Source organism: Ctenopharyngodon idella, chromosome 1 (genome assembly GCF_019924925.1).
Source record: "Ctenopharyngodon idella isolate HZGC_01 chromosome 1, HZGC01, whole genome shotgun sequence".
Lineage (NCBI taxonomy): Eukaryota > Metazoa > Chordata > Actinopteri > Cypriniformes > Xenocyprididae > Ctenopharyngodon > Ctenopharyngodon idella.
The window spans coordinates 16741784-16769463 of NC_067220.1; the positions used below are offsets into that span (position 1 = coordinate 16741784).

The 27680-nt window shown below is 35.3% G+C and overlaps 1 protein-coding gene across 1 annotated transcript in view; it reads left to right on the forward strand.

Moving 5' to 3' along the window:
• Window positions 1-7601: 7601 nt before the first annotated feature.
• The window catches only part of mtus1b (microtubule associated tumor suppressor 1b), a 50888-nt gene continuing 30809 nt past the window's right edge, over window positions 7602-27680 (forward strand). Inside the window, exons 1-4 of the mRNA XM_051895220.1 lie at window positions 7602-7778; window positions 17945-19516; window positions 21644-21791; window positions 27430-27621. Coding sequence (XP_051751180.1) covers window positions 18107-19516; window positions 21644-21791; window positions 27430-27621 — 1750 coding nt within the window. The 5' untranslated portion in view covers window positions 7602-7778; window positions 17945-18106. The remainder of the gene's footprint in view (window positions 7779-17944; window positions 19517-21643; window positions 21792-27429; window positions 27622-27680) is intronic.

The following is a 27680-nucleotide window of genomic DNA, read 5'->3' on the forward strand; positions in this document are numbered from 1 at the left end:
CCTCCCAGTCACTGATCAGTGTCAGAGGAGGTGCTGGTTGTTTATAATCAAAAGCTGTAGCCTATTCTTTTAGTTTGTTTATATTAGCCTACTCTGCACTGCAGTTTAACTCCTGTCAGTCAAATTTCTCCAATTCTATTCCTTAACCCCCTATTATTATTGGACAACAAAACTGGTAACAGCTTCGGAAACTGGGACATCATGCTAAACCAGGTTTATATAACTGACCTTCAGAGTCTGGTCCATCTGTGTTGCTTATTTGTTGATTATTATCGATTCTGTTAAATGCTTAATAGGCGTATATTTTCAACACCAGCGTTTCTTGGACGTCTGGTAAACTATATCCACCAATTGCAATTATAAACGAATTGAGATACAACGAAAGAAAATGACAACTACGTACATTTTGAACACTTTGATTTTTTTTTTTTTTTTTTTTTTTTACAGTAGCCTATCAGTTAATGGACTAAAGTGTCAGATGTTATAGGCCTAACATTTACCACACTATATCACTGTGTAATTATACAATTTTATGATTGTTTGTTTCTTTTATGAATATTAATTCATAAAGAGGTTTACATTAAATTTGTTTGACATATACAATAAGTTACAACAACTGTTTTACAGTATGTTTTAGTTTTATGGTATAACCTTTTTTTTTATTTTTTTATTTTTTTTATTAATGCCATAAACCAACAATACAATGAGATATATTCTTTCAAAGTAAAAATATACAGCAACTAAAATTATAGCATAACCTCCTAGCAGACCAGGCTCTACTACGTGACGGCAAAGAGTGGGCGGGACTAATACGCAAGCGGTAATGTCAGTTGTTTGATTTCAGCAAATCGCTGAGATCAGCCGAACAACGCGATTAATATTCATGAGCCCAACAAGCCTGTCAGGCAGTCTCTACTGTATGTGAAGATTGTGAGGTAAGACGAGAGCAAAAATAAAATAAAAATTATAAAAAGAAGTCAGTCGTTAGGTTAATGTTGTTAAATAGATACAGAATTTATAGTTAACTGCTCTTATTGCTCTTATTGTATGACCTCACAAAGCCCACAAAGTTTTGTTTAATTTGAGTAATATGCATTTTCAAACCATCGCCATTGGTTGAGCCAACGTTGCTGTGTCGGGCTGGTCGACATAGCAGTGTTTACACTTTTTTAAGGTTAATCAACCAATCAGTTTACTTAGTTGAAAGGGTCTATGATCTGTAGACACTATTAAGAAAATACAGCAGCTGAAGTTCCAGTCATTAGTACTTCTGTGGGCCATGATGGACAACTTGCTGTGGCAGTATCTTTTCTCTGTCACTCTGCTTAAACAAGAGCTGTCAAGAACATAGTTGCTTACGCCTTATCTTTGCTTGGTCCTCTTTTCTCACCATGTACAAAAAGCGCTGGATGTTTGAATTTCTCTTAAAAAACATCTTAATAACCCCAAAAACCTACTGTAGTGTGTATCTGTATCACTACTACTACTACTACTACTACTGCTACTCATTATTTATTTATTAGAATGATTGGTCTTCAAATGTATTCTCAGAATCAGACTCATTATACTTTTATGTAGGGTGATTTGGTCCAGATAAAGTTGCGGTGTCATACTGTAATTATTCGATTTAATAAACAGAGTAAATATTATTTTACCTTTTTCTTTATTTGACATGTGGTCCCTGATTTGAGTGGCCAGGATGAGGATGGTTGGGGAAAATATGTGACCTATCCATCCTGTTATACTATTTTTTTAAATTACAACTAAGGTTGATATACAGGTATTTGTAAGAAACATTAATCTCTATTATTGTCTATATTATATTATACATTTTATATTTATGGTCTCTATCGAAATATGCAGCGATCTGCAAAAATAACCTAAATGATTTTATAAAACATTTTTGCAGAAAAGGCCAGAAGAATGACCCCAATTTTAAACCAAATGACTCTTACATGTCATTTTAACTTTTGGAAATTAAACATTGTTCATATACATTTTAATTGTGCTCTCGATGATTTGTCATAAAGTGGCCCAACATACCTGAATTCACCCTATACACTGCTTCACTAAGTAAACAGGCCTTAACAATAATTTTATTAATGGCTTTGCGTTTTGTTGAGTAAATATCTATCCGCTGAAGTCTGTGGTCAGGTTGAATGCCCATGTCCACAGGCCCCTGAGAGCGCTGGATGTTTCTATATAGGTTCTTAGTTTAATACAAGGAGCCTTGGAAACATTTGACCTGCAGGCTGCTGGAACATGTGCATGGGTGGTCAGGACAGTGTCTGTGTTTCCTTTCTATTTTTAAGCTAAGATAGATGCTGCTATTTCTTTACTGAATGCAGTAATCAAATACTTAATGTTAGAGACTGGACCTTTAGGAGTATTGGCCATGTATGTGTCAAGGGTGCGTGTAGTTTAAATCCCAAGGATGATGCATGGTGCAGAATGAACGATGATAATAGACTTTAATTAACACAGAGAGCAATAACACTACACAAGGACCATAAATGTTAACACAGAACACTGAACAGAGGAAACAGAAAGCTTACGAAGGGCTAGATGATTAATGGAACAGGGGACAGGTGTGAACAGGTGATAAACTCGAACACAGGCAAAACATGACTATAAACTAAACAAGACCGTGACAGTATGGACCTAGCTAGGTTATTTATATCTATCTCTTTAAAGAAGAACTAGCTATTGAATGTGTGTGAGTGTGTTGGATGAGGGTGTTAAAATGCTTTAGACAGATAAAGAGTGAAATTAAAGCCCTGTTATCAGACTGTTGGCTCCATCCATGCACCACAAACACACACCAATCACAAGTGAATCCAGGCTTGAAGTGCTAGCCTGACTGTAAAAACAGATTCTCAAACATTCATTCTGTTCAGTTGCAGAAAGCCACTTAAATATAATTTTCCATTTAGTTTGATCTCTGCTGACATTTGAAATATTAGGATAAGAATTACGAATTAACACTTCTTCTGAAAGTAAAGAATAAATCAACACATTTACAGTCCTATACAGCACTTGTACATGCTCAGTTGATTGAGACACACACACACACACACACACACACACACACACCATATGCATACATATATATACAGTACATAGCTATTATATCAGCCCTCTCCCTGCTTTCTGTTTACATTGGCCATGTGAAACGAATATATTTTCATTTTTATATTTTCATTTCTACTGGAATAAACTTGGCAAGAGATCTAGGGATCTGGATATATTATAAAAAATAATGAAAGAAAATATTTATCTATTTGAGTTTAATGCTCTTTGAGTTACAGTGTTACAGTTAATAGTGGTGTTTGATAAGCCAAAGTTCACGTCCATTGAGGTTAAGCTGTTGGTCCAAGTGAAAACTTTGCCCTCTACCACTGTCTGCTAGAACACTGAATCATTCTTCCAAGTGAACCTGTTGCTAGTTCACTGGAACTCCACAAACAAATCAAATTTATCTATTACCTGATAACATGACCAGGTCAAGCATTTATTGCACAACTATGACTCCCGTGTATGAGCTTGTGTTAATATGTATATGCAAATGTAGTGTTGTTAGTGTTGATTGAGAAAAGTCTCAGAAACACGCTGTTAATCTAAACAGAATTCTTAAAAAAAAAAAATTGTAAGATGGTCCTTAGTCTCTTTACAAGTGGCCTGCTTGTCATCTCTCAAAACAGTGCTGGAGAAATGAAAGGCAAACAGAAAGATGTCATTCTAACCGTCTATTTAAGAGCATTTAAACACACAGTTACACAGCACTCTGATAACATGTACTGAATGTCAGCGGTTACAGCTGTGGTTATGGTTACTGGCTGGGGTTTGTGTGTATGTATCATTGTAGTTATGTGTTTTTCTACACATAATGTGTTTTGCGTTAAAGTTTTTTTTTTTTTTCTTGCTGAATGACATTGGTTCATTGTGAGCAAGACTATGTTTACGAGTTGAATAATAGTTAGTTGAACTAATAGTTATTAGTGAACTAGTTGCTCTTAACACTTTTTGTGTGTGTGTGTGTGTTTTGTCTCAGTGCATGTTAGCAGTGTTTTCTTGGCGTCTAATATGATAAGCTTGGCATGAATTCATGGAGTTTATCTGGAAAACCAGCTGTGAGACTGAAGATACCATAGTCTATTATTGACCACTTGACCACAGTTCAGTGATAAGTCAGCTGTCTCACACCATTATTAAGCCAGAATATCATACTTGTTGGTGTGCTGTTTTAACTTGGGTCAATAAGCAAGCACCCAGAACACCCCAACAGCCATATAGCGTTGGGCTAAAACCATTCAGAACACTTAAACGCATCACATAAGCAAACGTTTAGTTTCTTATACTCTCCTCAATGTTTATAAGGCAGAGAAAAATGGTGTATTTTTGTGTGATTAAGGTGTGTCCCAATTAGCGTACTTCTGCACTATACTATGCCATTTTGTAGTATAATGATGTGTTCAAGCCATGTTGTAATTACCGTAAATAAGAGATGACAACATGTAATTCGGACTTATACGGTTCTCTTGCACTATTAACTCCAAAATAAATCTGCAGTGGTCGCGTGGTACGATAGTCACATGGTACAAGTCATATCTCTCAGAAAATTACGAGTCTAATGTTGTAATTACAAGTTCTACGATCACGGGAATGCTTTTTATAAGTCAGAATAGTTACGACGTGGTGTGAACGCATCTTAAATATTGTGTTCACACCGAGAAGTCTAAAAAGTAAAAAAGTGCACTTTAAAATAATACCTGGTTTATGAACTTAATTAACCCAGAAAAAATTGTGTGGAATGTTGGACACTTCATGCACTCAACTGTTGCAGCTTTATTTATGTAGTGGAGGGGGGAGGGGCTAACAGACTCCCCTGTTGAATGGCAAAATAACCTTATATAATGTTTATACACTACATGGTTGAGCACATAAGTACATAGTGTATAAGTGCATAGTGTATGGTGCGTCATTTGGGACTCAAGTTTTGTCTTCAGAAGCAAAAACTGTAATACTATTGTTTTTTGAAAATAAAGTAGATTTTGCAAGTAGACAGTAGCATTACAAATAGGGTCACAGAGTGACTTGCCTTAGACTTTTGTACACTTTTTTTGTCATTTCTTCATAAATGCCAGAAAACTGTATGTAAGAATCATTATCCATTAGCATAAGCGAAACGTGAGACTTTCATTATATGGACGAATTTGGTTAAACCATGGTTTTGACCATGTTGAATATCAATATATTCGATATACACTACTGTTTAGATGTTTGGGGTCGCCAAGTCTCACCAAGGCTGTGTTTATTTGAGTAAAAACAGTATTATTGTGAAATTACACAAATTACAGCCATTACTCCAGTCTTCAGTGTCACATGATCCTTCGGAAATCATATGTTGATTTCAAGAAACATTTCTTCTTATTATATTCAATGTTGAAAATGGTTGTGCTGCATATTTTTTGTGAAAACCATGATACATTCAGGATTCTTTGATAAATAGAAAGTTCAAAAGAACAGCATTTATTTGAAGTGTCACTTTTGGTCAATTTAATGCATTGTTGCTGCTAAAAAGTATTAATTTCATTAAAAAAAAAAAAAAAAAAAATCTTACTGACCCCAAACTTTTGAATGGTAGTAGTGTTGTCAAAAGTACCGGTACTTTGGTACCAAGTCGGTACTGAAATTTTGAAAATTTGACGATACCAGCATTTCTGTAGTACCGGGAGTACCGAGTATGCGGGTATATTCGGTACCCACTGATAGGGCTGTGCCAGTATTTTACGTAAATATGACACGAGCGAAGCACAAAGCTTTGTTTATAGAAAAAATAGGTTAATAGGTTAGCAATTGAATGTGACATCGCAGCCACGGAAACATTTTGGTTCATGCTGAATAAGAGAGGTACGTTATACAAGCTTTGTCGGTTTTGCGAATCACGATCTGGTCACCAGATTATCAGAGAATTTAACAATATTTTATTAGTTATTCCAATGAACGTGGAATCTCTGTTTCTTTTCCCAAATCTTCACTCACGCGTTTCTTCCTTTGGTTCGCTTTTAATTAGGCCTATTATATTCGCATTCTTTACTGTGGTAAAGTAGAAAAACACCGTAGGACAGAAACCTTTTTGCTTGCACGTCAATTTCTATTTAACACAGTTTGCGCTTGTTATTAGACTTGATAAGGCGCGTCAAGTTTATTTGTATAGCGCGTTTCACACACCGGTGATTTTTAGTCTGGCAGCGCAAAATCAAACATAGCCTGAATGTCTTAAGATAAAACTAGCTCTTCAGACCTTTTACAACAAGTGTCAGTTGCTTGTAACATCAGAAGATAACATGAAGATATTATTAAAGAGAAATGGTCTCTTTCCTGCTCGTGTGCACATCCCTCTCAAAGCGCAGAGCGGCTATATGACGCATCTTTGTGTGGAAATAAAAAACGAATGTTTTTTAGAATAATACTTAACTTTCTTATTATTTAGGTTAACATTATTTACTGCTGTTTATTTCATAGTTTTACAGGCTGTAGTGTGTCGTTTCGCTGAAGGAATAGCTAAAATAAACACGCACGTCTGTTTCAAAATGGATGTTTGAGCAGTTGTTTAGGCCTATTTATTTTTTTTATATTTCAAAATTTATTTCATTAAGGTATATACACACACACAAACATAAACACGCACACTCTAAATATTTATATGTATGATTACCATCATATTTAATATGTTTTTAAAAATTGGCTAGTTATATAAAATAGTAAAATAGTTCCAACAGATTTTCCTGTGGTACCGAAATTGGTACCGAGAACCGTACATTTTTACTGGTATTGGTACCGACTACTGTAATTTTGGTACCGTGACAACACTAAATGGTAGTGTACAAAAAATAATACAATGACGATATGTTTGTGGTCATATCACACTCTTCAAAGGAGCTGTGAACTCAATGAACATGCATTCGGCTGGATTATCACTGTTAATCTGAGCAGATTTGTGTGGGCTTTTAATCTCCCATTTTGAGTTAAGACCAACTTTAGTGAAACTGGCACATTTTACATTGTCTTTTGTTTGTCACATCATTACCATCTCACTCTCTCTCTCATCCACCAGGTCTAATAAAACTACACGGACAGACTTTTGGCTGCTTAGCAACCATGCATTCTGATAGGCACAGGAGGGCCCCTTATTTCAACAGAAGTTGTAGCCAGGAGGAGGTAATCTGCCCACCCATACACACACACACACACACACACACACACACACACACATTCTTAGTCAGCAGTGAACTTCGTGCTTTATGACTCATTTTCTGCCGCGAAAACCCCAGCACCCTTCAACAGTCTGTTAAATGAAAATCTTGGAGTTTTATTTGTGATTTTATTGTATTTTTATGTGATGTTCATGTGTATGTCGCAGAGCAGCAAGGATTGTCCCTGCTGCTGCGTATGCTGGCATGGAGGGTTCTGGGTAAGGGGAGAAAAATGCATTCCAAGGCTACCTCGGAAAAGTCACTGGCTCTCTGACACATACGCACACAGAGAGACAATTCTGGTTGGCTACTGCGGCACGATTTGGCTGCAGCTAAAGACTGAGGGGAGGGGTCTCTCTCTCTGAGTCTCCGCTCAGACTGCAACTGCGCTCTTGCAGTGCTTTTACTGGCAGGATCATATGAAACAGGACATTCTGTCCGGGACAGGTTTACCTGTGGAAAATGTGTGTTTTAATAAGATGAAATGCTCTCTAGGATTGATTCAAAACACTTGAAAAGCAGGTACGTTTTCTGTGTCATATGTAAATCATTAATTGAGTAGTTGCATGAGAGAGCCTCTAACTTTTCTTCAGATATACGTATGAGGGATGGTTTTCAAGTCAGCTGAAGCTTTTTCAATAACAATCACAGTCTAATAACTTATATTAGGATTGGAATGTAGATGTTTATACATTCTTGGAACATTGAGTTTGTTCATATTACGACTTGTTACATCTCACCAATCTATGTACTTGTATGGTGCCACACTAATTACATGTACAGTTATGCAATGTAATGTTGATTTGTTTGTGCATGTGATGCTGGTATTGATAAGTGTGTTCTTGGAATCTGAATCACTGCAGTATATATGAATGATGTATTTATTAGAGCACATCCTCTTTTTGGATGCTTTCCAGGGCTCTTTGACATAACCAGAGTGTTCTATTGATCTGGTGACGCATGTTTCCTTGCCAAAACGTTACATGTACCAGCGCCAAAGTTAAAGTGCACCACAGACTATCGCTGCTTTAGAGGGACGTGACACTGTGTGTGTGTTATACGATTGCGTGCACCTATCTGTATATACTTTACCCTACCTTACCATAATTCATAACCACTAACCACATTTTTGCACTTAATTGATCCATAAATGTTGACAGCTATTTTACTGGAGCAGTGTAAAAATAATTTGGAGGCATTAAAAAAGAGTCATCTATAGAGGCTTGTGTGTATTTTGGTGTTGGAGACACTGCAAATGACAAAGTAGACAGCTCATCTCTATGGCAACTGTTTGGTTCTGACAGAAGTGTTTGGGAAGCGAAAGAAACCCAGAGGAATTGAGGGTGCCTTTACCTGTTTGAGAATATTCAGTGTGAAACTTCCTAAATTTATTGCATCAATGTGTTAATACAGATGGGTTAAAATGGTCTTCTTAACAAGACTGAAGTTATAATAAGGCTTAAAATGTGTTAAGACACAATAATCTTGTATATAGCAATTCAGTTTAATTAAAAAAAAAAATGTAATTCTGCATCATCACATTTTGACTTTGCATGTAGTTCTCATTTCCCATTTGCTCTCTGTGCTAAAATGCATTGAAGTATGTTGAATGTGATAAGAATCTAATGGTAAAACATTAGATTGAGCTGAGTTCAGTCAAAAAAAAAAAAATGTTTGTAGCTACACACACACACACACACACACATAAAAGAAGAATAAAAATGATTAGGCATCGTTGAAATAACTTAATCGTTATAATATCACATTTTGATTTTGCATGAAGTTCTCATTTCCCATTTGCTCTCTGTGCCAAAATGCATTGAAGTATATTGAACGTGATAATAATCTAAATGTAAAACATTACATTAAGCTGATTTTAATCAAAAACGTTAATTTATATCCTTAAATACACAAAAATGGTAGAATAAAATGATTAGGCAATTGAAATTACTAACTTCATCAGTTTAATTAAGCTGTGTGTTCAACTAATAACATATAACCATGTCTGAATCAATTTTGTGCAACAACTTAAATTAAAAAGCTTTTATTCCATTGCCGTTTTCATGTATATTAAGTGCTTCATCTTATTAAAGGTGCAATATGTAAGATTTTTTCTGTAAAATATCCAAAAACCACTAGGCCATTGTTATATATTTTGTTCAGTTGAGTACTTACAATATCCCAGATGTTTCCAACTATTTGTAAATCTTGAGAAAATCGTGATTTTAACCAAGGATACGGGACATGTCCTGGAGTCGCCTGTCATTGGCGTTACCCTCGGTTTCCGGTTTTATTTTGTAGAAACCACGGAAACACTCTATTTTGTCAAGTGGCTAACATAGCATAATCAGATGCAGCTTTATTTTTAGTAACAGTAATACAGCATTTTCTCCATCATACAATACGTTTTAAATTTAATTGCATGCCATTTATCAACACAAGCCATCCAGCATTTATTAATATGATATTCTAAAATCGATCTATCTTACAGCTGTGTGCAACAAGTATCTCACAGCAGCCACCGAGCAAACGCACGGAGTAAAGTTATAACATCATTTTCAACACAGTCAAATGAATCTAATATGATAAACACTGCTGTGTTACCTCATACGCTTGACCGGAAACGGCGACTGCGGCATAATAAAAGTTCCGCTGCTCTCGAGGCATGTGTTGCGTTTGTCTCTCATTAGCAATCGCTCCAGTGGCCTCGTTCAGCTCCAGCATCACTCGGCCCTGCTCTGCTTCATACTACAGTAACGTTAATAATCTCATCTATGAACATGATTTCTGCCCGAGTCCCATCCCGATTCTTTTCTACTGGCTGTGGCCAAGATTCCGCTCAAACTCGGCGTCATCAAGCTATGACTTTGTTTTGAATAGGCGACCTCTAGTGGTGAAAATCTACATATTGCAGCTTTAATATGTCATCATCATAGCCATGGGCATTATATGCAGTTGCGTGTTTTTTCTAAGCAGCATAATTACAATTCATAAACTACAGCACACTGCATATCTGATCATGTATATGCAAATAATCAAGTACATTCTTGTTTTAGAATATTCATGGTATAGCATTAGTTTTATTATTGTATTTTGTGGTATAAACCACTATATATATACAGATTTATTGTAAAAATGTACAAATAAATAAATGCTTAATATGTTGAAAACAATATGACAAATTAATAAGAGGTTTTGGTGATAACATTATTATACGTGCCAGAAAAACTGACTAAATCAATATCAACTGACCCAGGGTCCTCTGACTTTTAGTTCATTAATGATTGCCTAGAATTGAAGACCTGTAGCTTTTTCTTAATATGTTTAGCATTTCTTCCAGTCAGTTTATGACCTGTGTAGAGTTGTGCAAATCTGGGCTTGACGCTAATGCATTACAATAAGCCTATGAGATCAGTTTTGGCACCAAGATCTACTAAGGGGAATAAACACCTTTTCAACCGCTGTAGCACCAGCCAAGCAAACAGCCTGCTAATGCTCAGCTATGCAGTATAATTACACAGTATGGAGAGAAATAGAGACACAAAGAGAAGCCACAAAAACTAATACTCATTCTATATCTATATGTTATTCAATAGTTTACAAAAGAATCTGTAATTTTAAGTTTCACTGTACCATTATTAGTATTGCTCTGCTAGTGCAATGCAACCAGACTGTTATCGGAATGCTTGCGTAAAGTTATCACATTGTGCAAAGTCCTTCTATTTCTGAGTTTGTGCTGTTTTCAATGAAGCAGTTTTTAATGGAACAGCTTTAGTCCTCAGGCTACGTCTATGTTTACCTGACCAGGGCACTTAGACAGGTGTCTGCATGTTTGAGAGAGAGACCTCTCTTCCGTCCTTTGTGCCTGAACCTATTTTAGGACTTAAATGGAAAGCGGGAAGAGGAATAAAACATATACCAGTATAGTTTGATTAAGTTTCCAAATTAACATGCTCATTTCTGAATTAAATATCTAACATTTTTTAGGGTTTTGTGTTATGCAAGAGTTATTGTTTATAGGAAACTAAAAGAGAGTGCTGTTAGAATGAGAAATAGAGAGAGACCTGCATGAAAATTGAGACACTGTTGCATAATCTCACTCAGCATAAAAGAATGACATTTACATGGAGGTGTAACTGGCCACCTTAATAATTTATTCTAATTTAAGTCATCATTTACAAAGCTGTGGGCTGTCTGCACAGGCTTAAAGTCATATAAGGACAATAGTGGTAATGTAGAGGTTGCAAACATAAGGAAATGCATTTTGTATCCTTTTGTTTGTCTCATTTTTTAAGCAGACAGAATTTTGACAATGCTTTAAGTGGCCAAAAAATAATTGCTAAGAGCTTTGTCAATTCATGCGTAGGTGGTTTAAGAGGGCATAGCAGCTTTTTGTCCTCACATGCTGAAATATTTTCATTCTAGGTCATCAGCGTCATTCCTTGTTAATGGGAATACTCGCCTAATTACTAAAAACTATGTTACAGAATGGCTGCTGTTCCCAAATTATTTACCTGGGGAATTATGCAGGTGCTAAATGTGAAATGATGCTAAAGATGCTGTGCAGAAATATGATCAGATATTCTGTAAGGTTATAGTGGTGAAGTATGTTGCCATTTTTGTTCTGGGAGAGAAAAATGTATTGTGTATCCCACTGACAAAGAAACACTGTGATTTTTTTGGAAGGTCATACTGAAACTTAAGTCCTGGGTTTTCCGATACTGAAACGGTCCAGTATTGATTATATAAGTTTATAGGCTATCTTCTGTTGTTGCTGGGGCCCTACAGGCACTGAGAAGTGTTCTAGAAATCCACTCAGTTCAGTCCTAGTACATCACATTCATTCTCTGGATCATTCTGTCAGGGATGGAAGCATTAACCACCCTTCGCTTCACTGTTCTTTTTGCCCAGAGGGCTAGTGGTCAGACTAGTTAAATAAAATGGGTTGATGTCAGTCATTCACTTGTGTGACGATGCCATAAAGCACCATTCCTATTTAAAAGCACATGCCACTTCAGATTTTTGAGCCTGGTGGATTTTGAAAGCAACTTTCAGAACACATTTGTATGTTTGATAGTTACAGGGTTAGTTCACCCCAAAATAAAATTTCTGTCATTAAGTACTCACCCTCATGACGTTCCACACTCGTAAGACCTTCCTTCATCTTCGGAACACAAATTAAGGTATTTTTGATGAAATCCACAAGGTTTTTTTTTTTTATCCCCCATATAAAGCTACTTAATTGTCGTCATTCAAGGTCCAGAAAAGTAGTAAAAACATCATTAAAAATAGTCAACATGACTGCAGTGGTTCAACTTCTGTTGTGAAGCAACGAGAATACTTTTGGTGCGCAAAAAAAAAAAAAAAAATGACTTTATTAAAAAATTAGTCTCTCCCTGTCATTCTCCTACGGTGTATTTACGTTCAGCGCTTCCAGGTTCTACATCAAAACGCCGGCTCAGTATTGGCCGACGCTGTTCACGTGAGCAGCATGACGCATGCGTGTTTTGCTGATGCAGGAGCCGGCCAATACTGAGCCGGCATTTTGATGTAGAACCTGGAAGCGCTGAACGTAAACAGCGTAGGAGAATGACGGGAGAGACAAATTTTTTAAACCACTGTAGTCACATGACTATTTTAACGATGCCTTTGTCATTAATTCCTCACCCTCATGTCGTTCCACATCCACACTTCGTTCATCTTCGGAACACAAATTAAGATATTTTTCATAAAATCCGATGGCTCAGTGAGGCCTCCATTGCCAGCAAGATAATTAACACTTTCAGATGCCCAGAAAGCTACTAAAGACATATTTAAATCAGTTCATATGACTACAGTGGTTCAACCTTAATGTTATGAAGTGACAAGAATACTTTTTGTGCGCCAAAAAAACAAAATAACGACTTTATTCAACAATATCTAGTGATGGGCGATTTCAAAACACTGCTTCATGAAGCTTCGAAGCTTTACGAATCTTTTGTTTCAAATCAGTGGTTCGGAGCGTGTATCAAACTGCCAAAGTCACGTGATTTCAGTAAACGAGGCTTCACCGGGGGGCGTGACCTTTACTTTTTTACATACTGTATCTAAATATGCTCAGTCCAGTTAAATTAAATTAAATGTATCTTTCGCAGATTATTTGTTTTAAATTGTCATCATCTGATAATGAAACAGACTTTTTACTGTATAACACAAAAGGAGTTATTAAAATGTCAAAGCTGCTTTCCATATTAATATATATTCTTTTTCTTTATATATATATATATATATATATATATATATATAAAGAAAATTAAATAAAATGAAATAAAAATAGATACAATATGTGTTCAAACTGAACCCTCATGTATTATCTCACAGATGTATGTAACGATTTTGTCAAAGGATAACTTTCATAAGTGCTTGGGAAGAGGAACAACGCCTATAGCTTGAGGATTATGACTGGGATAGAGTGTTAGATAATATACGCACCACTACGTCATGTGTCAGGCTCAGTTTCATACACTTTAAAACAGTCCATATAGAGCTCATCTTTCTAAGACTAAACCTAAAATATATCCCAAATTCCTGACATATGTGAAAAATGCAAACTATTGCCCTGTAACCTTAGCTATATGTTTGCACTTTGTCCCAAACTGCAGAATTTGTGGAACTCTTTCTTCAAAACTGCTTCTGAGGTCCTAAGAATCAATTATTTTGATTTGGGGTTGCTGTGTAGGGGTTGGGTAGGGTTGAACATGGTCGTTGGGGTGTTATAAAAATGCCATAAAAAAAAAAAAAAAAAAAAAAAAAAAAGAAAAGAAAAAATAGATACATTTACTAAAATGTCTGATAGTTTGATAGTTTTAAATACTCTACTGTATAAAAGTTTGTAAAAAGCATTTTTTTTTTTCCCTGATTTTCTTTTTTTTTTTCCCAGTAAGGATGAATTAAATTGATTGAAGTGACATTAAATACATTTACTTTGTTACAGCAAAAATTCTATTTCAAATTAATGCTGTTCTATTGAACTGAGTAATGGCTGATGAAAATTCCGCTTTGCCATCACAGGAATTAATTACACTTTAAAATATGTTAAAAACAGACAACAGTTATTTTATATTCTAATAATATTTCAGAATATTGCTATTTTTACTGCATTTTTGATTAAATAAATGTAGCCTTTCATTAACAGGATTTACATTTGTTAATTTAGTTAGCAGAGACTAAAAATGTCTTTTATTTATAGTAATAGTATAGCAGTTCCTTAAAAATTTTAGCTGTGTATCTCTGGCCTTGAGATTTGTGATCTTTCTATCCCAGTGTGATGTCCGCTCTAAGTTATTTCAGTTGACAGGCATGCAGTGCAACATAACAGCGCTCACGTTTCTCCTTAGCCAATGCATTGTGTGTATGTGCACTTAAATGTTAGAAAACTGAAATCTGTCGGTGTTTGGAGACAGTGTTGAGAAATGTGACATGTCTTGTAACCTCACCTTTGTTAACTCAATCCATTCGATGTCCCTCTCTTTTTCTCATCACACCCCGGGGGTAAGAGGACTGACCCTAACACAGCAAGAATCATTGCTGCAGTGTCTCTCTCTCTCTCACACATTCTCTCTCAGGCTATCTGTCTCATCGCTATAATCTGAGTACACAGAGATGTTAAAGCAAGTGTAATTATCAATCTCAGAAGATTATAGTGGCCTTGGACAACCCATGTTAACACACACTGCTATGCAGGCCAGGGTCATGTACGTCATGTTCAGTATCCCACTGCTATCTGAGCTGACCACATATAGGAAGCAAGAAATTGTTACATAATATCATAGTCACTGAACGTACAGAGATATACAGGGCTGTTGTTGGTTGTAAACAGTACTTTTAGGATTTATTTCATTTTTTTCTTGTTTTCTGATTCAACTGCTAATTCATGAGGCTTTGTTTCTGTTTCTGCTGGGATTCTTAGTTCCATCAACATTACTGTGCTAGACCTCATATTTCAGCACTGAATGGTTTAATAAAAAATGTTTTGTAGCTTTTAGTCCATGTTTTTTAGCTTTCAAGTCATCTATATGCAAGCTCTATAAGGCAAAATAATAAAGAAGATACATTTTCCACATCCCAAGTTCCTTGATGGGAAATAAGTCAATACAGGAAAGAAAAACACTTTCACAGGGTATTTCAGTCCTATAAGCAACCTCTATACAAGTTCTACAATTATTGATTCACTGTCACAGCAATATCACCCTGTAGCCTAAGACTGGTTGCCCACTTAAGCTAATGGTGGGCTTACACTACACAACTTTTGACTGGATTTTGCTGTCGCAGATAGTTTTCAAAGGTCTGCGACAAAACCCCCGGATTGCCGCCAAATCAGTGCTCATTGCAGTCGCTGATGCTTGTCAAATATGAGCATGTCAGTGACGTGATCAGAGCCTGTCTCAGGCAGTCACAGATGCTGTGATATTTTCAAATCTGTTTGATATTGTCGCCACGTGATCTTGTAGTGTGAGCGATGTAACAACATGACAAATGGCTCTAATCATATCATGCATCTTAATGTACATGAATGCAAGGCGACAGTTTGATCATAATTGTTTTAAACTAATAATCTAACAAGAAATATATATTTCAAAATGTAAATAAGTGCTCTTTGCTCTATACTTAACAGTATGATATATTTTATTTACCATCAGTTTTTGATGAACAGATATGTTGTCTGTGTGGGTCCTAATGGCACCAGTATAGTGATGAGGACACTATACTGTACCAAGCACCGCCGTGGGGTGAGATGTCTGTGTGAAGACTGCACAAGCCAAAAGAGAATGTTCCGCCACTGATAACTTTGGCAAAGAACACTCGGCATGATTTCAAAAACAACACATTCCAGTGCCAGATCGCATCTTATTTAACACAAATAAACGTCAACTGGATATGATTAGGTATATCCGTGCGGCAGAATGTTTCAAAAAAGTGGTGGGGACAATATCGACCGTGGCAAAAGTGGTGGGGATATTTCCCACCTGTCCCACCCGCAAATTACGCCTATGCTTCCTAATAATCCCTATCCACTGAATTGGCTCTGTCACTCTCTCTCCTCACCACCTAGAGCTGGTGTGTGTTGTACTGTGGCTGCTGTCGCATTATCCAAGTGGATGCTGCGCACTGGAGATGGTTGAGGAGAGACCCCTGATATGATTGTAAAACGCTTTACAGTAGTACATAGTAAAGAGCTATTCATTCATTGTGTGGAACATTGTGTAGAGGGATGTTGAGAGCTGTAGTTCAAGGGGGTTCAAATAAACACGCAAAGTAATATGTTATATAATAATTCGCTTTTTAAACCATTCGTTTTAAAGGTGACTATGATCGGATTTTGTCTCTGTTCTGCATCATTAAGTTTGCTCATCTCATTCTCCAGAGTGATATATGAGCTTGTGTTGTCAGCAGCTTTCTCATCAGCAGTAGCCATATCTGTCACACAACCATATCTCAGGAAAGTCAACGGAGGAGAATTTTGCCTGTAACTTATTTATTGCCTATGTCAGTTAGACAATGCAATTCATTATCATTTGTGACATTTTCAAAAACTATAACCAGTGTAACCTGCCTGTATATCATTGATACCCGCAGTCCCACTCAATACTTCACAAGTAATGCTTGAATTTTTGCAGTGTCATGAGATCATGCACTAGCTCTTAGAAAGGGCACAGATGCATATTGCCACCCACTCATCCTCCCAACCCCGGCAGATATCAGCCTGTTCTTTGTGTTAAAATATGACTTTTGGTGTATTCAGTGAAAGGTTTTTGTGAGCAGAACAATCAAGGCTCTTGGTCGGGACCATTCAGCATTTGTCTGGAAACACAAGGCCACCATTGTAGAAGTAACTGTCACCATTGCCTTGTGTGTGAGAGTGAATGCCCTGAATATCAAAATAAAAGCCTTCTTTTATTAGCTTTTATCTGACCTACATTATCACCCACATTTAATTGAAAAGTGTGACTGACATAACGCAGAGTTGATTGTGCAGGTGCACTATCATGTATGTGCCTAAACTATGCAAAGAGTGGCTAATTTAACAGGAAATTTCCATGCTGGCAGCTTTGAACAAGCTTTTCCATTACTCAAGCAGCCTGACAGATTTCATGCGTAAACTTAAAGAGAGATAAAGATTATTATATTATATTATATTATATTCTTGTTAGTATATAACGATAGTTAGATATAAAAGCTAAATGTATACATCAACATATGTATAATGGCAGCTCAATATATTATATAAGCTGAACATTCATTTCTTACAGAAGCAATATAAAAGAGTTTGAAGAGTTTTGTGCTACATTCTCTTCTTTGACTTTTCCTATATAGAAGGGTAGTTACCAGTAGGGGGCAGTGCAAGTGAAACTGCCAGTAGGGAGCAGTAGTGATCTTTTTTACACCTCCTACAAGACAACATTTTCTTTATATTACAAAATATGATATCTCATCTAGATTTGATACATTTTAAGGTAATTTTTAGTCAATCTTTTTTTTTTTTTTCTTTTTTTTTTTCAAATTCAACATTACCGTTGGATTTTCTTCTTCTTATGTGATCCTGATTTCCCTGTGGTTCTCTCAGACTCCATAATCTTTAAATATCTAACAGTACAGATCAGGACTAGATGAAATGCAACTGACATGCTGTTGTCTTTTCTTGTTTTTAGAGCCATTAAAAGGGTAGCAGCAAAACCATGGATGCCATCTTCTGAATGATCAAAGGAATACACTTTCTATGATGAGAAATACCTTAATCCCATCTTCTACAAAGTTGAGTATTTACTGTCCATCAGTGCTGAATTGGATCTAGCTATGGGGGATTTGACTGTATGATAGCGTCTCAACCCACGTGTCTCATGGAACCACCAACAAACAAGTCTGAACTTCCACCTCCTGCTCTTCCCAAGAGATTTTCTCAGGGACCTCAGCATGGGATGTGTCTCCCGTTACACAGTAGTGACCAGAGAAACAATGCTTTCACCTCTGAGTCCTCCCTTTCATCATCAAAAACCTTGCTTCTGTACGATAGAGGCGAGACATCACCGGACTCCATGCATAGCTTGAGCAGCCTGAGTAGTGCCAGAACAGATAGTCCTCTGGATGTGGACATGCCAGACGTGGAGATGGGAAAGGCAACAGCCAGCAGTGATGATTCAGGCATACAGAGCCCAGACTGCAGACCAGACTACTGTGAGGACAACGACAACTCTGTATCTGTCTATCTGGATGCTAATGAAGACTGCTGGAGTGACAATGACAACAATAATGTCACTTTGGTGGTGGCACAGAAGGTTGGTCAAACTAATGATGATGATACATCCTTGTGCTCTTCAGAAAATGGTGGTGGTGGTGATGATGATAATGGCTCTAAAGAAGAAGAAGAAGACTCTTTTCTTTCTTTAGCCTCTGTAGATTTAATGATGAGAAGCCAAGTTGTTGTCTCTGCTCTGGAAGTCTCCACCAGCTCTGAAGTGGTAATGCCAAACAGTGTTTTACTAGACATTTGTGAAAGCCAACAAGCAGAAGTGCCTAACATGGCTACGTTGAATGAACCCCAGAGGGAAGTTGTCTACGAAAATGGGGAAGTCTCTGGTGAGCTGTCATCAGCCATTCAAACAACTGACATAATGAATGAGACAGTGGTGTCTCTTGAAAACAAAGTTCTTACTCCCATAACAAGTACCAGAAACATAACTTCTTCTCACTCATCCATCTCAAAAGAGGACAACAAGCCAAAGTCCACAGCAAAAAAGACCAGTGATCTTGCAGTACATGTTTTTGCCAAGCCTCGTGCAAGAGCTACTCTGACCAAAGCCACAAAACCTGAGGTGAAAAGGTTCCCCAGGCCAGACCTGAGGAACGTAAAGGCCAAGATCATCTCCAGGGCTTCCTCTGTGCCAAGATCAGCCAATCCAGCAAAAACAAACATGAATGTTAAGCAGTCAGCTTTAGGAAGTGTGAAGGTTCCTGCTAGTAGGAAGGTGGAAGATAACACTGTTGGAAAAAGGAGCAGATCGTCATCTACCCATACAAGAGGGAAAGAAACAAAGACTTGCCCAAGTGCAGAGGTTGCCTTCAATGGTGGTCAGGAGAAAGATGTAAACACTTTATCCTTGCCAACACAAGGAGAAGAAACAGCAATGAAGTCAGAATGTCCTCCTTCAACAGATTTTAAAGATGAAGGAGAACCTCAACTTGACAAAGAAGCAGGGGAAGAAACCTTTAAGAGTATCAGCAAGGTTAGTGATTCAGTTGTCGTATATTCAACTTCTCTCCTGCGGTTTATGTTATTTAATCCACTTGGATTTTAATTATTCACTTTGTTGTTATCTTCTAATGTTTGAAACATCAACACTGAGAAAAAAAAACAAGAAAAAAAAAAACAACAACATTCGTATATAAGAAGGACGTATTTCTCCAGAGAAATTTACATTATGTTTAGTACATTTAGTTTTTTTTTTTTTTTTTTTTTTTTTTTTTTACATTTAGAAAAGTTTTTACATTTTAATAAAACTTTTATTAAGGTTTATTTATTTACATTTTACTATTATTAAATTGTTACTATTTTCTACATTTAGAACATTTTTTACATTTTAGTAACAAAGAACAGTAGTTACATTAGTAACAGTAACTTGTATTATTATTAAAACTTTTATTAAGGTTTATTTATTTAAATTTTAGTATTACTGTTATTAAAACTTTATTAGAAAATAAAACTATAAAATATTATTAATTAAAACTTTTATTATTATTATTCTGATTATTATTAAAATGTTATTAAAGTTTATTTAAACCTTATTAATATTAATGCATTTATTTGTTGTTGTTTTTTAATTTAGTACATTTAGGTTTTATAATTAGAATGTTTTTTCTACATTTTAGTAAAAATATAGTTTATTTAATTTTTGACTATTATTACAACTTTTATTACTATTTGTAGTACATTTAGTTTTTGCATTTAGAAAATTAGTAATGTTTATTTTAATTTTACATTTGCTATTATTAAATAGTGTTTTATTAGTGTTTTTTATTATTTATCAAAACTTATTATTATTAAACATTTATTAGTTTGTTATATCATTATTATTGTTTATTTAAATTGTATTAATATTAAAACATTTATTCATTTTTTATTTAGAACATTTATTTTTTACATGTGGAATGTTTTTGGTATTATTATGTTAATAATACTAAAAAACATTCATATGTTACAGATTATTTATCTAAAGTTTACTATGATTAAAACGTTTTTTTTTTTTTTTTTTTTTTTTTAATATTTTATTAGTACATTTAATTTTTACATTTACATGTATAATGAAACATCTTTTGATTCAAATAAGTTGTACTGGGATGCAAAGAAAGAGTCAGACTGAGACCTTAGGCAGTTGAAACATGTTTATTTTGAATCACCAATAGAAGGAATTATTAATGTTTAGGAAGCATCCTTGATTCACAACTTACGTTAAATGTCATCAGTCAGACCAAAAGTTGTTTGTGTCTATTTATATACATACATCCGAATCTTGCTCTACTTAAACTGAAATGTTCATTTAAACCAACATATTAATAGCAGCTGTCTGTTTCCATGTCAATCTTCTCTTTATGTAGAGAACTGCTTCAACAAGTCCGGCTTTACGTGTCATCACATGATTATGCTATGCTGTTACTCAGGCTTAAATGTGTTATTAACTTGGGTCGAACCAAATGCCAAGAGTAAATGTAGACCTAAAAACAAGTTTTTCAAATGTAAATACAGTGATTAGAGGTTTTCTATATCTGTTCACTGTCCAGAGTCTTACAGCAAGTGCTTTTGCATGTTTCTGCTTTATTATCACTGTTAAGAAACACCCAAGAGCCAGTTCCCTCTCTCACTTTTTCAGCTTGGTTAGAGAACATGAGTGAGATGTTTTTGCCAATAAAACAACTGTCTTGGAGGGAAAAGAACAGAATGTGGAGGGAAACATTCTTTAGTAGATTCATGAACACTGATTCAGACAACAGAATCTTTCCACAAACTCACTCCATGTGTGTGTTGAGTGTTTAAAAGCGAGGGGGAGAAAAGGAAAAGATCTGGGCTGGTCCTGGCATCAGAAGCCCTGAGGGAATAACACAATAGAAACGTTTTTCCCTTTGCTTTTTTCTTTTTTTTTTTCTTCTTCTGCTTTTTGGAGCTGGCGAGTCTTATTTCCCCTCCCACCTTTCCGCTCCTCCTCCCTCTCCTTCACCGCTCTCGCTTCTCTCTCTCTGTACCGTTGCACATTTTCTGTCTGTTCTGTGGAATGGCCAACACTATGGTTACCCTGCGGCGCCCAGAGTTGGGATCTCTCACTTGGGATGCTGTCACTAACCAACGACTCTTTCTCCAGACTGTGTCTTCCAAGCTGGGACCATCTCTAGGGACTAACAGTACATCCACTTCTGGACCCCCAGAACCCAGACTGAAGCCCTCTAACAGAGAAGCCCGACCCACAGGTAGTCTGGGTCCACCGGGAGGCCGAGCGGTTCAGCCAGCTGGTGAGTTTTGCTTGTTTAGCACACCACATACACAGAACAAAATCTCAAAGGCATTGTTTAAGGAAGTAGACAGAATGAACGCTACAGTGGAAGAGCCTGTAGATTTGTTTCGTTCAGTGTAATGTTTCCTGTAAACTTATACTGATGCTGATACTATGTGTGATTATTTTACCTGCATCACTGTCATAGTTCAGGTAACTGTGCTAGAGTGAAGAAACTAAAATTTACTGCCTTTCTGCTGCACATTTGCTATATAATTTGATACTGCATGGTTGTGATTTTTCAATGTGCATACATATTGTTTATATAAAGCAAATTTAATATATTTATAAAAAAAAATATTTATTTATAAAGCTAATTAAGCTAAGCAAATAATTGTTATTATTTATGTTTTTATTTTTAATTGTACTTTTTTGGGTTGTGTGTGTGTGGGGGGGTCAGGAAAATATATAATATATATAATATATTTTTAAAGAAATGAATATTTTTATTAAGCAAGGATGCAATAATGATCAAAAGTGAAAAACAATTGCAATAGATTTTTGTTTTTAATACTGTTCTTTCCTGAATCCTGAAAAAATGTATTACAGTATCCACAAAATCATTAAGAAGCACAACTGTTTTCAACATTGATAATAATAAGAAATGCTTCTTGAGTACCAAATAAGCATATTTGAATGATTTTTGAAGGATCATGTGACACTGAAGACTTGGGTAATGATGCTGAAATTCAGCTTTGCTTTCATATGAATACATTTTGAAATATATTAAAATAAGAAACAGTTCAAATAATATTTCACAATACTGTTTTACTGTATTGGTGAGCAAAAGAGACCTCTTTGAAAAACAGAAAAAATCTTGCCAACCTCAAATTTTTGAACTGTATAATATAATATAATATAATATAACATAACATAACATAACATAATATTTTCTTTATTATTTTTATAATTTAAAAAAAATATATAAAAAAATATATATATATTTTATAATTTAAAATTATTTTTATTATTTTATAATTTATTTTGTCAAATAATCGACTTCTATCCCTTCTTTAATTACTAACAATTTGACAAAAATAAATGATAATACCAGGAAATAATAAAATATATAAATAATTACCTAAACCCAAAAGTAAACTTTTTGAATTATGTTGTGTAAAAAACATTATTTATGATTCAGTTTTAAGGATGTCCTTGGGTGCCTTCAAATGAGAAGTTTCGACAGATTTAACTTCTAACTTTTTTCCTCAAACATGCCAAACGGAACTTTTATAGTAGTCCTCATTATTTTGAAGGATCATAAATACGTTTTTTGCTTTAAATCGACTGATATCTACAGGATTGTGCGAGAATTAGGGTTGGCGTTTAGCAAATAAAATCGCCTCCATATAAAAACCATTAGGTCTATGAAATGTCTTTCCTTACTATAGTGAATCTAACATGTGTCTGGGTTATCGAGTGAGCGGGAAGCTGCAGCTGGTGTTAATAAGCCTGCAGAATTCAACACTTCAGTGTCCAAACTCTGCGTAGTGTTACGTAACTCTCCTCTCTTTTTGTGGCCACATGTTCAGCATTTAAAGCCATAACACATACTTGAGTTTAACACTTCACACTTAACCAGTTTCCTATCTCATATTGTCCATTTATCTCTTTGTCATTCTCTTTCTTTCCCTCCTCCCATCCCATCATGTGTATGTCTGTCCATTTGTGTGTGTAGCCTAAGGCAGTTTTCCTGTTCTGGTCAGAAAAAGACATCTCATTGTGCTCAGTGTGTGTATATGTGTGTGTATGTCTACACTTTTGAAAAGTTTGGGGTTGTCCCGTAACTTAACCTTCCTCTGTGACACATCCTTTTCTTTCTCTGTTTCTTTTGCGTGTTTCCTCTTTCTTTCTTTACATGTGGATGCAGGGTAATGTTTAGGTGCATGTGGTTTCAGGGGCCATATTCTATATGTTTGTGTGTGTCATGTTTCAGTGTCAATGAAAAGTAGGATTGAATCAAGGAGAGAAGGTCACATTCCTCCTAGACAATCGTCGTCTTGTTTCTTCACAGAGACCATAGGCCCACACTGTGGCTTTTGCTCCACAATTTAATAGACAATCAGGGGAAAGTTTTGTGTTGAAGGATATCTGTTACTGTGGGGTCAGTCTCAGGAAACAGTGCCATTTTTTACTCTTTTTAGCTCATAATGCAGAGGACATTTGAATATAAATAATTAATTTAATGGAAATGAGGGACTGGCATAATAAAGGTGTAAAGTTTCTCCTACAATCTTTATCAGTTTTTATAATGTCACTTATTGGCCACATCAAGCTGAATAGTTCAACTTTGTTATGAGGATAAAATTAGTGATTTTTTCCCATAAAATATTGTTTTTTATTAATAATTATTATCATTATTCTTTGTATAAAGCACAAGATTATTGATTGTAATAAGTTGTTCAATATGTGTGGAGTGTGTTTCAATGATATTTACTGGTTAAGGACATATTGCACCTTCAATAGCCTATATGAACATATTTAATGCATTATATTAATTAAATATGTTCATATATAGATTTCACTCAAAAATGTTTCTGCTCAACAGTTATCTTATTTAGATTCTTATTTATATTTGGATATCATAAAAGTAAATCTTATTTGGATAATAGGCCTACACTACCTTTCAAAACTTTGGGGTCGAGTTTTTGAAGAAAATAATATTTTTATTCAGCGTTAAATTGATAAGAAGTGAAAGTGAAGATTTTTAATGTTACAGAATATTTCCATTTCACATAAATACTGATCTTTTGAACTTTCGATTTATCAAAGAATCCTGAAAAGAAAGTGTATTACAGTTTCCACACAAATATTAATCTGCACAACTGTTTTCAACATTGATAATAATAATAAGAAATGTTTCTTGAGCACCAATATCAGCATATTAGAATCATTTCTGAAGGATCATGTGACACTAAAGACTGGAGTAATGATGCTAAAAATTCAACTTTGCCATCACAGAAATAAATTAGAATATATTCAAATAGAAAACAGGTATTTTGAATTGTAATGATATTTCACAATATTACAGTTTATGATATATCATCATAATAAATAAATATCTTTAAATTTACATATGACACTGTTTCCTGTGAAATACCCTGTAAATATCCTGTCCGTCTGGCCACAAAAATGTAGCTGCACCATTTGTCAAAGACCTCTTTCTATGTGTTTGTTTGCTTTCCTTATCTTATTTTAATAGTTGATAGTGATCAGATAAGCACTTTCAGATTAAAAACCCAAAGTCAAGACTTTGCCTGGAGGTGAACAAGCAAAATGTAGTACCATGTGTTCTCCAACAGGTGGCATTTATCCCAATTTATTGGTCTCGCTGCCTTTGAATTCAGTGCCGTTTAAACACTTTGGAAAGGAAAGAGCAGGGGGTTCAGAGAGTGGTTTCTGGATCAGACTGTGGAGAAAGTGAGGAATTTCTCTGTACCAGACCAACAAATTCAAACCTGCATGTAAATACACCAGCTGACATAATATGTATTTGTGTTTGTTGGTCTCCATAGCAGTGCCCCCATAAGACCTTACATTATTTACAGTACAGGATGTACTGTACTCTTTAATTAAAAAAAACACACACAACTTCTACCCATTGGAGTGAAACAAGTGTTCTCACACATAGGAACTGATCTGTAGTGTAGAGAGAGAAACAGGATACAGGAAACACACTAAGATTTCCCAGCACACTACTGCACATTTCACAAAGAAAAAGACACAAACACAACTTCCCAGTGGTGGTACTATAAAAATCATCTGCATAAACATTCAGCAATCAATTAACTGAGTAAAATTGCATTTAATGGAAAATTAATTACTTTTTCACTGTGGTGGGGAAATCATATGCACATTTGTGCATATTTGAAATGCTTCGTCTTTGACCTTTTTCTGTATATTAAAAAAATGTTAACATTCATAACACCAATGACATGGAATGTGTTTTATACATATTCTTTTATAATATTATTTATGCTACGGTGTCAAAGGTTAGGTGTCAGTATGATTAATTAATACTTTTATTCAGTAAGGATGCATTAACAAAAGACATTTATAATGATAGAAAAGATTTCTATTTCAAATAAATTGTTCTTTTGACTGTTCTATTCATCAAAGAATCCTAAAAAAAAAAAAAAGGTAATATTATGCAGCACAACTGTTTTCAACACTGATAATAATAAGAAATGTTTCTTGAGCACCAAATCAGCATATTAGAATGATTTCTGAAAGATCATGTGACACTGAAGACTGGAGTAATGATGCTGAAAATTCAGCTTTGCCATAACAGGAATAAATTACATTTTAAAATATATTAAAATAAAATGTATATAATTTAATAAGAAATTATTTTAAATTTAAATATTTCTGTTTTTACTGTAAATGCTGCTGTTGAGCATAAGAGACTTTTTTCTACAGCTGTTAGACATTGCACTAAACTAGGAAAACAAAATGAGTTAGAAGCCATTTTTAGAATAATTAAAAAAAATAAATAAATTGCAAAAACAGAGTTAAAGGGTTAGTTCACCTAAAAATGAAAATTCTGTCATTAATTACTCACCCTCATGTCGTTCCACATCCGTAAGACCTTCGTTCATCTTCGGAACACAAATTAAGATATTTTTTATGAAATCCGAGAGGTATCTGACTCCTCCATAAACAGCAGTTTAACCACCACTTTCAAGGTCCAGAAAGGTGGTAAAGACATTGTTAAAATAGTCCATGTGACTACAGTGGTTCAACCTTAATGTTATGAAGTGACGAGAATACTTTTTGTGTGCAAAAACAAAACAAAAATAATGACTTTATTCAACAAAGTCGTCTCTTCTGTGTCAGTCTCCTCTGCTGTTTACATTCAGCACTTCCAGGTTCTACGTCAGAACGCCGGCTGAGTCTGCGTTGTGACATAAAAGAAGATATTGTTGAATAAAGTCGTTATTTTTGTTTGTTTTTTTTGCGCACAAAAAGTATTCTCGTCGCTTCATAAAATTAAGGTTGAACCACTGTAGTCACGTGGACTATTTTAATGATGTCTTTAGTACCTTTCTGGACCTTGATTGTAGTGGTTAAATTGCTGTCTATGGAGGAGTCAGATACCTCTCGGACTTACGGGTTTGGAACGACATGAGGGTGAGTAATTAATGACAGAAATTTCATTTTTGGGTGAACTAACCCTTTAAACCATCATATTTTATAATAACATGCTAGATTACAGCACAACTCCTTGTATGCTGAGCTTCTTGATACTTAAATCTTTTACAAGAGAGGAAGTGATGAGTAGAGAAAAATAAAACTGTTGACACAAAAGCCAGTGAGGGTCATCTATACTCATGAAAATTTTACATCTCCTAAGTCAGCTATTTTTAAAGCAGAATCATTATGATGTGTATGGAGGTGCTCAAGATCAGCATGGCTGAATGCTCATTGATATTCTTTATATAACTGCAGTTTTTATTAAATAATTTAACACTCTGTGAGTGCAACTGGCTGAATAGAACTGCTTCTAAGACATATCGTGTCTAGCTGGAATATGCTTTGGTATCAGTGATGATGACAAGTAGAATTTAATTATAACTCTTTTGTTCTTTTGTGTTTAGGTATTCCAAGGATGCGCACCACAGACAAGTCCGCAGTACCCTGCAGCCCAACTTCTGTTTCCACCTCTTTGTGTAAGGGTCCACAAAGAGCTGCCTCTTCCAAACTGCCTGTCAAAGGCCTACCCACAAGCCCCAGCTCCTCATCACTGGGAAGTACAATCAGCGAAAGCAACAATATTGCTGTAAACAAAGGTGCGTGTCTGTGTAGAGTCTCAAGTCACCATCTGCATCTTGACGGTTTACAAGTACAT